Source organism: Oryx dammah, unplaced genomic scaffold, assembly GCF_014754425.2.
Source record: "Oryx dammah isolate SB20612 unplaced genomic scaffold, SCBI_Odam_1.1 HiC_scaffold_25, whole genome shotgun sequence".
NCBI lineage: Eukaryota > Metazoa > Chordata > Mammalia > Artiodactyla > Bovidae > Oryx > Oryx dammah.
The window spans coordinates 42908637-42925723 of NW_024070209.1; the positions used below are offsets into that span (position 1 = coordinate 42908637).

At 36.9% G+C, this 17087-nt stretch overlaps 1 protein-coding gene across 1 annotated transcript in view; it reads left to right on the plus strand.

The window, feature by feature from the left end:
* Nucleotides 1–397: 397 nt before the first annotated feature.
* The window catches only part of REL (REL proto-oncogene, NF-kB subunit), a 37349-nt gene continuing 20659 nt past the window's right edge, over nucleotides 398–17087 (plus strand). The window contains exons 1-3 of the mRNA XM_040224167.1: nucleotides 398–735; nucleotides 11132–11274; nucleotides 13395–13543. Of these exons, the coding sequence (XP_040080101.1) occupies nucleotides 726–735; nucleotides 11132–11274; nucleotides 13395–13543 (302 nt within the window). The 5' untranslated portion in view covers nucleotides 398–725. The remainder of the gene's footprint in view (nucleotides 736–11131; nucleotides 11275–13394; nucleotides 13544–17087) is intronic.

The following is a 17087-nucleotide window of genomic DNA, read 5'->3' on the forward strand; positions in this document are numbered from 1 at the left end:
CGTCGTTCCCCCTAGCCTGGGAGGCCCAGCCCCATTTCGCCGCCCCGCCCGCCCCCAAGTGCTCGCGGGCGGGCAGCCGGCTCTTCTCGACGTCACCGCACCCTCCCACCCCTCCTGAACTTTAAGCCACGCGCCCAAGAACATCCTGGAGGAGGGGGATTTCTCGGGGACCGGCGGCTTTCGCACGCTCGGGGCCGTCACTCCCCAGCTCCCAGCGTTCCCTACGTTCCCGGAGAGCCAGCTTCACCGACCGGTTCCCGAGCCCACCGGGGATTCAGGAGACGGGTGGGTGGGCGGGGCATGGGCGGGACGGGACCCGGCAGCGGTGGGCGGACGCACGCGCGCAGGTCGCAGGACGCCCCGCCCCCGCCCCCGCCCGGGGGTAGCGGAGGTGAGGGATCCTACGTCAGTCTCTGGAAGTTCCCCTCCCGCTGGGCTGTCCGCCTCTCAGGCCGACCTGCTCTCCGCTGTCGCTGCGCTCCGCCTCCTGGCTTCTGCCACCTGGACGAGCGACGCCGGGTGACCGGAGCGCGGATTAAGCGGGTGGGAAGGTGTGAGCCGCAAACCCAGAGGAGGGCGGGAAGGAGGAGGCCCCGGGGGTGGTCAGGGGGACTGGGGATCCCGCCAGCAGAGGTCCCTGGGCGGCCCGACTGACTGACGGGCTGAGTGACTGTAGCGGCCTCCGGTCCGGACGCTCGGAGCGGGGCGGCGCTGTGAGCGGAGCCATGGCCTCAGGTGAGTGTTCCCGGCGCCGGCTACCGACGGCCGGGCGTGGGCAGGGTTCCGGACGGCGGGGAGGGAAGGAGTGCGTCCGAGGGTCTAACTACTCAGGGTTTCGGGAGCCCAGTTTTGGTTATGTCTTATTCTGTTTTTAAAATCGCCTCTGGTAAGTTTGTCAGCCTTTTAAAAGTGACCTGGTTCAGGGTTTGCGTGCGAAATCCAAGTCATGCTCTGTAACTTGATGCCATTGTAATAGCTGGAACCTTAGACCTTCCAGAAGACTTGGTTTTTGGGTTAAGGAAGTAATAAGAATCTAAATAAAAGAGGACGAAAGAGTTCCCGTATTTTTAAATTGATTTAAGTTGAAATGGTCGTTTTTCGTTTTAGAATAGGAATGAGGAACCTTCCGGTCTCAGGAGAGCTCTATCTTTTTTTAAGTTCAGTTTCATCAGTTGCCAAGAGGTGATCGCAGTTGTGCTGACAGTTGGACAAATGTGACGCGCCTTTAAAAATCACCAGTGGTATTTTAACAGGTCTTAAGTGGAAATGTTGCTTCAACAAGTGGATCATTTTTACTGTAAAGTGCGTACTTTTTAATTTATGGAGCAGAAATCGAGTTTTGTTTTCTTTTGTTGGAAGGAAGGGGAAAAGAGGATTTTTCGGATCCCCGTGCTTTAAAGTAACGGGTGAGAATGAAAACTTTCCGTCACTTACGTGAATACTTATTTGTAGTCAGTAAATGCGGGGATCTCTTGCTTTACCTAGAAACTGCTTAAAGAATGCGGGAGGGAGCCTCCCATCCAGCTGTGGTGTAGGTTAGCCTGCAACCTAAGGGTTACCAAATCAAGTAGGCTGCTTTGGAGTGGGACCTTCACAGGAGTCTGTCACGGTTCTTGGAGGCACCTTCGCTGCAGAGGGAGCAAGCGTGAGCAGAGGCAAGGAGGCCTAAAAGTGTGGATTAACGCTGTGCCAGAGGCTGAAGACAACAACAGGAGGCTGAAGAAGGAGGCTTGTTTATGTTTGACCTGCATCCTCCCAACACCCTGGTTCAGTGACCCACAGTAGAAGACTGATGACTCCCAGAGAAGAGGAAGTAGAAAGCATAAAGTACTTTTTTTTTTTTAAAGGGTTGAGCAGAACAAAGCCAGCTACTGCTTTAGGCCAAAAAGGAAATTGGGGTGGTTCACATGACATTTGATTTCAGTTTGTCTGTGGTTTTCTGTGAGAATACAAATGTAGTTTAAAATATTTCAACTTTCTCTTTAGCCACTTCAGTGACCCTAAACTTTCAGATAATCTTGTAAATTCATAAATTCAGACCATGTTGAGATTAAAAGTGCAAAGATGATTGAAACACTTGGTTAATTTATTGACTCTCAGAAAGATTTTGTATGAAAGTTGAAGAATGGTTAGCATAATAAAGTAAACAGAAAAATCAGCCTTCTGGTAATTTAACCAAACTTTGTTGATATATGGTGTGAATGTAACACTTGTAATCCATCCAAAAGAGAGAAAGAAGAATTAGCCATTTATATGGACTATTGTAAGACCCACATCATTTAAAAATGTGGTACAATTTAAACTTGTTTAATGACATTTGTTTTTGTCTTATTGAGAGGACTGATTTCCTAAATTGAGGGGGGAAAATTTTAAAGGGTAATTATCACCCTCCCCTTTTCTAGAATTATATTAAAATGACACTATTTAAAATGTAACAAGTTATTTAAATTGTAATTCAGTTGTTTGAAAACTACTAAGGAAAAATATGGGTGTACTTTCCTTAATCATTTGTAAAAATCTTAGAGAAAAAGATTCACAAAATTATAAGCTCCCATCCTGTTTTGAAACAGTAATTTAAGCAAAAGAGTAACTGAAAAAAACTTCTGCTTAGTTAGTTTACCATTGTCTAGTTTATAGTTTGTAGTAAAGAGTATAAAAACCTCAGGAAGTATTTTTATTGATTACCAAGCATTTAAGACTGTTTCTCCATTTCTCACCGGATGTTATACGTAAATAGGTGTCTGTAGTTGAATATATGGTCTGTATAATATGACAGTAACATCATAATCTCATAAATAAAATTATATAAGTACTATGAATAACCGGGACTATATGTATGATTCTAAATGTTGTTTAAATTGTCATATTTAGGATTTCACAGCTTGAGTTCTATTAAGCTGTCTTGATTACTTTTTAAAAAAATAATTACACCTTGATTCCAGTCTTTTGACACAATTAATTAGGACAGGCATTAAAAAAAAAGTTCTCATTCCCATCCAAGGTATATATAAGCAGTCCTTACTCTTGTATATTTATGATTCTAATCTGTTTTAAGGTAAATAAAATTAGCTATTTTTTGGTCTGAATTTAAAGCTTCTCCTTATTCCAGTAGAAGGTGCAAATGTTTTTGTGAGCTTTGTTTACTAATAAATAGTACTGTCTTTGGTAAAATATGTATCAAAATTTAGATAATTTATTTTTATTTACAGTTTTAAAAATTATTATTTTTTAAATTGGAATATAGTTGATTTATAGTATTGTTTTAGTTTCACATGTACAGCATAGTGACTGGGTGTTTTTTGCAGATTATATTCCATTATATGTTGTTAAAAGATACTGGATATAATTCCCTGTGCTGTACAGTAAATCCTTGTTGCTTATCTATTTTGTATATAATGTATTCAGTTTTCTTTAGTATCGTTCTGCTACATCATGTAATAGGAAGTACACGAAGAAATTATATCTGCAGACCCACTGCTTATCACCTTTGTAGTGTAAATTTCAAGAGAACTCTTTTGAGTAAGGAGGAAAAATCAGTGTATGACATAATCTTTGATGATAAAACTGGATGCTGAAATTGATAGGTAAAGAAAATGCTTTTTTTTTTGTATAAAACTAAACACATAAACATGAAGACTGCTTCAGAAGTGCAGTACATGAAAATGTCAAGATAACAGTATTATAAAGGAATTAGGGTGATATATGATAGACATAGAGTGAAGGGAATGAGCTAGTGAAATGACTGGGGAAGAATCAGAGGAGAGTCATAATAAGGAACATCTGGGGTGTGTGTAGTATCTTTCTCAAATGTAATTTGAGGGACTCATAATTTCCTTTTATTCCATCTTTCCCTCAGCTGTGTTTTCTGCAAATGATTGTGTTTGTAGACCCAAATAATTGCACAGAGTATATGTATGGTAAAAAATTATTTGTTTGGTTCATATTTAAATGGGCATCCTATAATTTTTGTTTTTAAATATGGCAGTCTTAATGGCCCAGATGATTTGGTCCTGCCATATATTTTTAACTTAGTTTCTCTAGTTTATTTCATGCTGGAAGTTATATTTTTTTCAAGACTTATTCCTCCACTCCATACCCCAACAGCAGTAGATTCTCTAGCAGTAGGATCTCTTTGCTAATTTTTTTTACATCTCTTATTTAGTTTATGGTGTATACATAATCAAGTATTCTTCTGCACATACCTTATTTGGATTCTTAAAGCCCAGATGAGAGAGTTAATCTGATATATTGGAGTAAACCTGGACTTCAGCCCATGATGGACCTGGGTTGGTTTTTATTCTAGTTCTGCCCCTCTGTGATTTGAAAATGGGTCTAACTATGCAGTCTTAATAGGAGCGAATGAGGTAATATATGCCCATAAATGTTAGTTTTCTTCTGTAGTGGAGCTGTTTTGGGACTCAGAGCTCTAAGAAATAGGTGCTACTAGGCACATTTGGCACTTAATATTGTTTAAGTAACCTAACAATTATAGAATTTTATGAAACCTTAAGTTTTCATAAAAATACACTAACCAGATGCTAGATAGAAAATATACCTTTTAAGAATATGTGAGAATTCCTATTTACTTGTAAATATGTTGAAGTGGTTCTGTATGTATTTAAACTGGGGAGTAGAAGTTGACAATGTTCTTTGGAGGCCATCTCCTTGTTCCACTTAAATGATAGCATTCTGAAGAAAAAAGTAAATAAAAAATTGTTTAGGAAATAAACCACATGTCCTTTTGGTTATTTGATTGATACAACTTACCTACCTATCCTTCGTCTGATTTCTTCTGCATCTTCTGTGTTAGTCTCCTTCTGACCTTATGGGAAGAGGCTTGAGTTTTCTTTGCCCTTTTGTTAATTGGATGTAATGTCATCTATGTAGGAAGTAGTATCTCTAAATTTTTATCATAATTGGGAAGAAATGGAAAAAACTCACCTGTGTCTTGAGGTGAAGAAAGAGCAGCATAATTCAGTTGGGTTCCTAGGTTTGAGGAAAGAATAATAGGTCTTTTCTTTTTCTCCAGTGAGTAGAGGTGATATTTGGAAAATTATATATTGTTAGCTCCATTTGCTCCTTTAAGTCTAAAGCGGTCTATTATCCAGTACTTCAGTGAACGAGATGCAGTCTCTAGTCAGTTACTCAAAACTGTGGTGTGTCACATTGGCATGCTGTCCTGGAAGAAATGTTACTGATGGTAGTTATAATAACTAATTTTGTAAAAGGTATATTTTAAATAAATCAGTGTAATTGAAGGCTGTCTCTCTAATAGTACTTTTCCTCTTGCTTGCTTTTGGGTAAAACGTTTGAGAGAGGGAGAGAGTTAACAGGTAGTCAGAATTCCTGAGCCTAGTTTATCCATCACCTGGCTCATCCTTGTACATGAATTTGGGGATTGCTTCTCTAGATATGTGCCTTGTGGTTTCCACCTCTTTATGTTTTAGGGCAGTGGTTCTTAATCAGGAGTGTGTTCAAATTGCTTGGAAGGTTTTTTCCACAAACAGGTCCAGGCTTTAGATTGATTTCTATTTCAGTTCAGCAGATCTCAGGTGCCGTCAGGGTATGTATTTTTTGAAAAAGCTACCTAGATGATTCTGATATATAGTCCCAATATGAACTCTGTTCTAGGAATTTTGTTGGATCCAAATAGGATCCAACAAGATGCATTATTTTCTTAAACTAAGTTACATTTATTTTAGCTCATTTGCTGTATCAGTTACTGTGACTTTATCTCCAGCTATTTTTATGCTTGTTGTTCTGTTAAATTTGATGTTCCCTCCCCCCAGGATCCCAGCTGTCATATTTACTAATATCATTCATAATTTCTTTTTCTTATAACTTCATATAATTTTGAACTTTAGTTTTATCAACTGTGAAATGGGATAATATTTGCTGTCCTGTTTTTATGAGATTAAGAGGATCAAATGAGAAGTGTCTTAAAGTTAAGAGTGTTTTAATTACTGTAATTAACATTTTTTTCACTGTTCAACTAATGCTGGTTCCCAGTGCTACCTGTAAAGTTTTAGTTAATAATCTGCCTGTCTGACAATTGATCATCCATTTTTTTTTTGATCATCCATTTTTAACTTTTATTTCAGTATACTTTACTTTCTTTTTTCTTTTTTTTAATGTACTTTCTTTTTTTAACCTTAAAAAATCAAGTAGTACTCTTTCTTGCCTAAGTGCAAATAAAAACATAAATGTATCTTGCAAACATTTTGGCTATATTTCAGATATTGTTCTAGTCTGCATTAGCATTTTACAGTACGATTAAAAATTTAGGGGTCAATCCCAGCTTTGCATAATATTGGTTAAAGAAAAGTACAGTGATCTACTTGCTTAGAACCAGTTTTGAAGACATTTCTATTGAGATAATCATAGTTAAGAGTACTCATTTTCTCTACAATTCCCTAATTTATGTTTTACTGTGTTCCACTCCATAAATGATTGCATTTCACCACTTTTTATCTTCAGGAAGGATCGAGCTTTAAAACAGGGTACTGAGGAAGGAAGTCACTGATACACCGTACAGAGGCATGATATAAATGATTTATAAGTGGGAAGCTTTTTAAAGTTATAAACATAAAGGAATTAGAATATGAGTAGATATGAGGATTATGAAGGTATAGTGATTCTAGCACTTACAAACAACATTTTTCCTAGTCAATTCAGTTCAGTCGCTCAGTCGTGTCTGACTCTTTGCGACTCCATGGACTGAAGCACGCCAGGCCTCCCTGTCCATCACCAACTCCCAGAGTTTACCCAAACTCATGTCATTGAGTCAGTGATGCCATCAACCATCTCATCCTCTGTCATCCCCTTCTCCTCCCGCCTTCAATCTTTCCCAGCATCAGGGTCTTTTCAAATGAGTCAGCTCTTCACATCAAGTGGCCAGAGTATTGGAGTTTCAGCTTCACAATCAGTCCTTCCAGTGAACATCCAGAACTGATCTCCTTTAGGATGGACTGGTTGGATCTCCTTGCAGTCCAAGGGACTCTCAAGAGTCTTCTCCAACACCACAGTTCAAAAGCATCAATTCTTTGGCACTCAGCTTTTTTTATAGTCCAACTCTCACATCCATACATGACCACTGGAAAAGCCATAGCCTTGACTAGACAGACCTTTGCTGGCAAAGTATTGTTTCTGCTTTTGAATATGCTGTCTAGGTTGGTCATAACTTTCCTTCCAAGGAGCAAGCGTCTTTTAATTTCATGGCTGCAATCACCATCTGCAGTGATTTTGGAGCCCAGAAAAATAAAGTCAAGCCACTGTTTCCCCATCTATTTCCCATGAAGTGATGGGACCAGATGCCATGATCTTCGTTCTCTGAATGTTAAGCTTTAAGCCAACTTTTTCACTCTCCTCTTTCACTTTCATCAAGAGGCTCTTTAGTTCTTCACTTTCTTCCATAAGGGTGGTGTCATCTGCTTATCTGAGGTTATTTATGTTTCTCCTGGCAATCTTGATTCCAGCTTATGCTTCTTCCAGCCCAGTGTTTCTCATGAGGTACTCTGCATATATTTTTCCTAGTAGTAGAATCTAATAAGGAAAATCCAAATAATTATTAATATAGTCCTTCAATATTTGCATGATTTACACAAAAAAAGATCTCCAGATTTTCAGTCATTCATTCTACAGATATTTCCTGAATATCTGTGCAAGACACTGAAGAGTAAGGCACAATTCCTGCCTTCAAGTAGCTTGAAGAAATAAAACAAATAGCTTTTTTTTTTTTTTAAGAAGAAATAAAACAGTAAGTCTTACCTCACAGTTATTTGCAATAATTGCCATAAACAAAATGCTGCAGTAGTTTAGAGCAGGAGATTATTTCCAGCTAGGGAATATTCCAGCTAGGGAATGGAGAATATTACAATAGACTCTGTCAGACTTTTTACCATTAAAGAGCTTCTGCAACAGAAAGAGAATTCAGGGGTTTAAAAGTACTTGATATTATATGGTAACTAATATATGTCATTCTTAATATTCAAACATCTTTTAAAAATGTTTTATTTAATCTTTCAACAACTGTTTTTCTGTTCTCTTGTCCACAAACTATTTTCTTAAACACACTTCCTAGTTTAAGGAAGTTTTGTGTAACCAATGAAAAATATTTGAATGCTCACTTTAAGCCTAGCACTTCTATTCACACTCCTCCCTTAAAAGTTAGCCACTTACCATTAATGATGTCATTCTGTATCAACTTCCCACTAAGACACCTTTAAGTAAGCAGTGGGCAGGGATTTATTTGACCTTTAGTTCAAGCACATTGATGATTTAAGATATTACTTAAAAAATACTGTTGAGTATTTTGAACTTCATTTTGAGAGGAAAATGTACTTTCTTTTAAATACTCCTACAAGGATATGCAAGTATGTGAAATATTTGAAACTGAAATGTGAATTTGATTATTTGAAATATATGAGGATATATATAAGGATGTGAAATTGTTTTTTTAAATTAATTTTTATTGGAGCATAGTTGATTTACAATGTTGTGTTAGTTTCTCCTGTACAGCAAAGTGAGTCATACATATATATATATATATACACACACACACATGTATAAATATATATATATGTACACACACACATATATCCACTCTTACTAGATTCTTTTCTCATACAGGTCATTACAGAGTATTGAGTATGTTCTGTGTGCTATACAGTAGGTTCTTATTAGTTATCTGTTTTATATCTAGTACTGTATAGATGTCAATTGCAGTTTCCTGATTTGTCGGGAGCATTTATGAAATGCTCATCTGTATGCCTTACATTTTTCAGTAAAATTGAAATGAGTATTATAAATTTGATTAGCTTAAAGTCACTTTTCTCTGGCTCCTTGTGTTTAGAGTAAACAGATAGACAGTAAATTCAAGCACAAAGAATCTAAACCAAACAATAGAATTAAAGATACCAGTAATACTTAGAAAATATGGAGCCATCAGTGATACTTTCTGTTAACCCTAATGTTCATTGTCACCAAGTACTGTCAATTTTGTCTTGTAAATAATCCTTGATTCCTGTTATCACTACCAAATTTCACATATACCCTTATCTCCCACATTGCTGTAACAGCCTCTACACTGATCACCTTGCTTTCTCTTTTTTCAGTCTGTCCACTGCCAGCAGAATTCTTACTTTAAAATGTCAGTCTGATCATGTGATTCCCCTGCATAAAACCATTAATTGATTTTCTGTCACTCAGAGTGAAATCCCAATCCCCAGATGTACTCTGGTTCTGGTTTTGTTTCTAAGAGTAGAAGTGTATCTCAGCTCCACTGGGGCTGTCGTGTGATTCTTTAGCTCTTTTTTTCTGTGCCACCACCTTTGAACACCCTCTTCCCTTTCCCTCGAAATGCCTGCCTTTCTTCTTTCCTCCTCCTAACTCCCCACCCAGTATTTCAGTAACTTTTGTTTTCCTTGACACAGGATAGGCTTTCCTGACTCTTTTGCTCGTATTATCATTTTATGCAGAATTTTGTTAGCATAAACAAAATTTTGTTTTATTCCCTCCTCTATAGTCTAATAATTTGTGTTGTTTGCCACATTGTTCTGTAAGATCCTTGAAAGTAGCAGTTGTTATACTGTCATGGTACCACTATAAATTACTGCTTTCAATAAAGCATCTAGAATAAGAATAAACCATTTATTGAATATTTGTTATATGCCTGACACTTGGTAAGAAACTAACACGTTATCCCTGATCTTCACAACACCCTATGTGATAGGTGTTATTGTTATTATGTCCGTTTTGGAGAGGAGGAAACTTAAGAGATATAATATTTCCAGTGTCTTCAATGTTAGGAAGTGGCTGAGTTGGACTCAAAAGGCCTCTTCCCCATACTGCACTGACAAGACCCACTGTGTTACCCTTTCTGAAGATTTGCTTGCATCCTAACAGAGGATAAGCCTTTAGTTAAATAAATGGATATCTAACTGTGGGAATTTAGAAATCACTAAACTGATTGAGGCAGGGGTTTTTTGGGGGGTTGTGGTTTTTGATTTGGGGTTTTTTCATGGAAGACATCTTTATACCCCCGAAATAAAGATACATTGCTAATATCCTACTTGTAAGCACACTGATGTGCTTTATTTAACTGTCATTTCAATAATTTAGATAATAAGAGGGGATAAAGGTGCATATGTTTTAGACAACTTTATTGGCATATAACTAATGTACACTGTTTATAGAGTATGCAATTTGATAACTTTTGACGTATTTATACAATTTTGAGATCAACACAGACAAGTAATTAGCATGTCTATTGTCCTCCAAAGGTCCTCATCCACTCCACATCCCTATGCTTAGGCAACCAGTGATCTGCTTTCTTTCATTATAGATTAGTTTACGTATTCTAGAGTTTTATATAAATGGAGTCATAACACATAAAATTATGTGCACTTTTGATTTGACTTCTTTCACTGAGCATATTTACATATTTATCCACATTGTTGTGTATGTCAGTAGTTCATTCTAAAGGTATATTTTGAATTACATTCTTTACAGAAAGTAAATAATTATTTTCCTCTATAGTGTCTTATACTTTAGAGGGATTGACTGAAAATTCTTTTGAACCTAAGTCCCTTCTGGAAGTTGTTTTGATGTACTATGTGTAAGTCCTTTAAGAGTCCAATGGAGATATTAAAAAAACTTAACATTTCCTTCTGCATTTTTATTTTCAATGAACAGTCTTAGTCCACTGTTAAGATAAGCCTAATGTAAAATCAAGCAAAGTCACTTTTGGAATATAATATTGTACTTCTGAAGACTATCTTCTTGACCCTTCTGGGAGAATTTTGGGGGAAAACCCTTCTGCTTGGTCTCATGTAAGTGGGTATCTCTGAAGTGGTTATCACAGAACTTCATGGTAGCATTAGTTATAGATATTAAACGATGAAGTGCTAACCAGTAAATATGATTTGAATGACTTGTGTTTACACAGTAAGGGATTGCAGTTTGAATGGGAGAGGAGTGTCTTCACCACCCAGTCTTGGATAATTGCATTTCAACCTTGTTATTTAGTAGAGAGGGAACATTTTTTAGACTACTGTTTTCTAAAAAGCAAAATGGTTAAAATCCATTATTATTTTGATTGTAATCTCACTCTTTCCCCTTTTAAAATTTCCAGGTGGGTTTAGCCCATGTATAGAGATAATTGAGCAACCCAGGCAAAGGGGAATGCGTTTTAGATACAAATGTGAAGGGCGATCAGCAGGCAGCATTCCAGGGGAGCACAGCACAGACAACAACAGAACATACCCATCCATCCAGGTAATAGAATGCTCCTGTGTGTGTGTATGTCTCTTAGTTGCTTCATACTTTAGCTGCAGCAATTATGTTAAAGATCCAGCTTCTTCACAGTGATCTCCACCAGCTTTTCTTTTCTTTTTTTTCCCCTCTTTTTTCTTTTTAATTAATCCCTAGTGGAGAGCATGCTTGGGACATTTCTTAAGTACAGTGTGGACTCTTCATTCCTGCAGATAGTTATACTTGTGTGTTACTCTAAGTGATATCCAGTGGTTAGTGTACATTGGCAGCTTTTGGATGATTATCCCTTTCATGGGACAAAAAGCTAATGAGGAAAAAGCTTTCTCTTCTTCCAGTGGTGGGCAGAATTGTTCTGGAGTTTAAAAACATGTATTTGGGAACTGACTTAGAATTCTTCCTACAGTCAGTTGGCTAATCTAGGGGCTATGGATAAAGAAAACGTTTTTGTCTTTTTTTTCCTTATCTTTATTGCTTGTCCCTGATACTCTGGGTTGCCTTGACTGATTTGAAATATTGTCACTTTTAAAATACAGTGTTTTCATATTAGCATAAAATTTGAAAGTAATTTTGTAATCCAGAATGACTTTGGTAATATACTGTATTTATAACCTATACTATATTTATATTTGTATATAAATTTCCTTCCATTTTTAATGATTTTTTTATTCTTTAAATGCCAGTTTAAAACCTTAATGGCAGAGTGCATTTTGAAAAGCATTATTCAATGTTCTATCAGTAGATTTTAAGCTACTGTTTTATAACTACATTATTTACAAAATTTACTCTATTGGACTTTAAGAAAATGCTAAGTTATATAACAAACCAGTAGCAAAATTACATATTGAATTCCAAATTCCAATCTTTTATCACATTTTTTGTTAGCAATGTAGATTTGAGTTATCTAAGTCTTTTTTTTTTAATATTAAAGTGGGAGAGATGTTACTAAAAAGTAAATAAGAAAACAGTAATCCTTTCCTATAAGAGCAATTTTTAACTCTTCTCCATAATTCAGCTTATTCTATATAGTCTCTTAAATATTTCTATGATCTATATCCTTGCTATTACAACATGTTCTGAACAACTTTGCAGCTTGAGTTCTACATTAGCCTACCTTTCACTTTTTTTTTTTTTGCTTTTTTTTTTTTTGGCTGCAGTACACTGCTTCCAGGATCTTAGTTCCCCAACCATGGATCAAATCTGTGCCCCTTGCAGTGGAAGCTCAGAATCCTAACCACCAGACTGCCAGGGAATTTCCAACCTTATACTCTTAAATTTTTACTTTCTCTTTTATTCAGAAAGGCAATAAATACTTTCTGATTACTGTTCAAATTAAGTTTAAATTCAGAGTTAAGGATTTTAATGCCCTTTTACCTGTGAAGCCACCCATTTTTACTTAACTGCCTTGCTCCCTTGTATGTTGTTTTCTTATGTTTCCTGCTTTGTGCTTACAAATTTGCTAGCTTCCAAAGTAAATATTAACTCCTTCCCACAAGCTCCTCCTTCCTCTCCCATGTTTAACTCTTCTCTTCATTCTCAGTGTTCTGTGTGAAAACTTAATTTTGCAAAACTCAGCTTGATTTATTGCCTATTATACAGTGAACACTTGGGATATGCTTACTGATTAACAAATATTTTTGTGAAATGAAATGTCATGTATTAAGTTACTTAAGTTATCATATTTATGTACTATCATTTCCATTGTGGCTTAAATATATACTTTGAAGGGATGTTATGGTATGGCATGGCAATGGTATGGCAATGAATATAGCAGCATGGCATTCAGTGACTCAGCATCTTAGAATTTCCTCATCCACTGTGATACTATTTTAGTATACTTTGACGTGTTTTCAAAGGAAAATAAGCAAAATCAGATGATATAAACAGTTGAAATTAAGGCACAAAATGATATACCAAGGAACTGAGAGGTAAATTCTTCCCTACTGGTATTCTCTGGAAAGTTTCATGCATACTGCAGTTACCAGTCAGTTGTACTTTATCCAGTGTTAACTATATGATGTAAATTGAACTATTTAGTATAAATTCTGGTACTGATGTAAACTTTATAATTCAGTTGTTGGTGAGACATATTTATGGATCACATATTTAATTTCCCCCCTTTTCAGATTTTGAACTATTATGGAAAAGGAAAAGTGAGAATTACATTAGTAACAAAGAATGACCCATATAAACCTCATCCTCATGATTTAGTAGGAAAAGACTGCAGAGATGGCTACTATGAAGCAGAATTTGGGCAAGAACGCAGACCTTTGTTGTAAGTACACAGTCACAGACATTTTTAGGAATAGTATAAGAATAGGATTCTCCTGTTTCCTATCTATGTACCTCTGTTACTTTTGGCAGAATAAATCAATTCCTCACTGTACTTCTATTTACTGTAGTATATATTTGCATTCTCTTATCATTTACATTAGAACTATCCTTTCATTTTTTATTAGTAGACATAGCCCATGATGGTAGTAGCAGTACTTCTTTATTGTAACTAAAAGTAAACATAAACTTATTTTATGCTGCAGTTTTCTTTCTTAGTTTGAACAATTTATGAAAGGATTTCTCTAACTTAAAAATTGTCAGATGTGAAAAAATCACCTGGAAAACTGGGATTTTTATTTGAAAAAGGCAGTATAACATTAACATACAACAATAGCTTTAAAATTTAAAATAGAGATATAGTACTTTGTGTGTGAGGCTGCTGGGTTCATTTTCATCCTATTGGTGAAAGTGTAAATAAATAAAATCTTTCTGGTAGGCACTATAATTTCAGCAAAGCCTGAAATTATATGAATGTCTCTTGAACTAGCAATTCTACTTCTAGGAATTTATCTTGAGGAAATAATCTAATTAAGCATGTTCAGAAACTTAGCTGTAATGATGTTCACTGAAGCTTTGTAATGGCAAAAAGTTAACAGCAATCCGGATTATAAAACAGAGGGAGATTAGTTAAACTGGTACCTCCATGCAGTGAACTCCTGTGTAACCTTAAAAATAACACTGCAAAAATGTCTTTGTATAGGAGGATATTCCCAATATTTAGATAAATAAAAGAAGGCTTTACAATGAAGTGTGATAAATAATTAAAATTTTTTAAATTTTATATTGGAGTATCGTTGATCAACAATGTTGTGTTAGTTTTTCAAAGTAAGTGTGTACATATACATGATAGTTTAAACACTAAGATGTTGATAGCAGTTGTCTCTGGGTAGGAAGAATTGTGGGGTTTTATGTGCTTTTTTTAACTGATGTTCATTTTCTAATTCTTTTTGTAATGAACATGTATTGCTTGTGAGAAAAAATTGAAACCGATTGCAACAGGAAAAGATTAGTAGCCTCCTTAAATATAAGTAGTAACCATTTAGAAAATATACTTTAGTAACAGCACAAAGCATAGACTATTTGGTTGTACAAACTTGGCAAGGAATACTTCCTATTTGTATTATTTCACCTCCCAATGTTTTACATTGTATATTGACTTATTGAAACATAATTACTCCTTGTTTTCTGAGAACAGACTCTTCTGTTTTACTTCTTATTTCTCTGGCTCTTTGTCAGCCTTCAGTTCAGTTCAGTTCAGTTGCTCAGTTGTATCCGACTCTTTGCGACCCCATGAATCGCAGCACGCCAGGCTTCCCTGTCCATCACCAACTCCCAGAGTTTACCCAAACTCACGTCCAGCAAGTTGGTGATGCCATCCAGCCATCTCATCCTCTGTTGCCCCCTTCTCCTCCTGCCCCCAATCCCTCCCAGCATCAGGGTCTTTTCCAATGAGTCAACTCTTCGTATGAGATGGCCAAAGTATTGGAGTTTCAGCTTCAGCATCAGTTCTTCCAGTGAACACCCAGGACTGATCTTTAGGTATAGGCAGTTAGATTTTTGGACTACCTTATTTATGTCCAGTGATGCCCAATAATGCCTTTACGGCAGCCATGAAATTAAAAGACGCTTGCTCCTTGGAAGGAAAGTTATGAACAACCTAGACAGCATGTTAAAAAGCAGAGACATTACTTTGTCAACAAAGGTCCGTCTAGTCAAGGCTATGGTTTTTCCTGTGGTCATGTGTGGATGTGAGAGTTGGACTGTGAAGAAGGCTGAGTGCCAAAAAATTGATGCTTTTGAACTGTGGTGTTGGAGAAGACTCTTGAGAGTCCCTTGGACTGCAAGGAGATCCAACCAGTCCATCCTAAGGGAAATCGGTCCTGGGTGTTCATTGGAAGGACTGATGTTAAAGCTGAAACTCCATTATATTGGCCGCTTGATGTGAAGAGCTGACTCGTTTGAAAAGACCCTGATGTTGGGAAAGATTGAAGGCAGGAGGAGAAGGGGTCAACAGAGGATGACATGGTTAGATGGCATCACTGACTCTGGTGAAGAAAACTGTTGGTGATGGACAGGGAGGCCTGGCGTGCTGTGGTTCATGGGGTCACAAAGAGTTGGACACCACTGAACAACTGAACTGAAGTGAACTGAACCTTGCCCCTCAATCCAAAATCCTGTTAAGGATCATACATTGTATTTAGGTGTCATGCTTATTTAGTCTCCTTTAACTTAGAATATTTTCTCAACTTGTGTTGGTTTTTCTTGACATTAATATTTTTGAAGAATATTATTTGTTTTGAAGAATGTTATTCAACGTGGGTTAGTCTGAGTGGTTGCTCATGATTGTGTTCATGTTAACATGAAATATTTTGGATGAGAAGTCTACAGAGGTGATGCTGTATTGTTCTCAAAGTAACACTTCAGGAGATGGTGATACTGGTTTTTTCCCATTGGTGATATTAATTGGCATTCTATTATAAAGAAAAAGTTACCCATATTCCCCTGCCTCAGTTGAAAAAATACCAGTATAGACTCACGGATTCTTTTTTTGACAGATAATTTTGTTGATTTATTTTCGTTTGTGCTGGGTCTTCGTTGCACACAGGCTTTCTCTATTTGCAGAGAGCAGGGGCTACTCTCTAGTTGCGATGTGTGGGCATCACTTGTGGGGCACAGATTATAGGGTTCACTCGCTTCAGTAGTTGCAGCTCCCTGGGCTCTGGGGCATAGGCTCAGTAGTTGTGGCACACAGGCTTAGTTGCTCCATGGCATGTGAGATCCTCCCAGATCAGAGATCTAACCTGTGTCTCCTGCATTGACAGGCAGATTTTGAGCCACCAGGGAAGTCCAGACTCATGGATTCTTATAGTCAATGCGTTATAATTGAATGTTAGTCTATTACTAGCATTATTATTCTGATTTTCACATTGACACAAATTTGACCAATGCAAGTCCCTTCAGTGGAGAAGGAAATGGCATCCCACTCAAGTATTCTTGCCTAGAGAATTCCATGGACAGAGGAACCTGGCAAGCTATAGTCCATGGGGTTGCAGAAAGTCAAACAGGACTGAGCGACTAACTAGCACACACACACAAGCCCCTTAAAACTGTTTACACCTGCTCTAGACTCCGAGCTCCATGAGAGGAGGGATTGTATATTCCCATTACTCATCACAGTCCTTGGTACATAGTAGGAACTCCAGAACTTGTTGAATAACTATGAATGAATGAATAATTGACTCAGATAATCTCTGTCATCTTGGTTTCCTTATGTCAAAATTTATGTGTGAATAGCACTCAAATAGGATTATTCAGATGAAACTATCAAGTAATGTGTAAATATCTTAAAACAAAGAGTCCTTTAAAATCTTTTGTCAAAGAAAAAGTGAGAACCAACCTAAGAATCTTTCAAAGAAGTGGAATACTTTTGAAGAGAAATATGGTTTTAAGGTTCAAGAAAGGATTACAAGTTCAAGATTTATTTT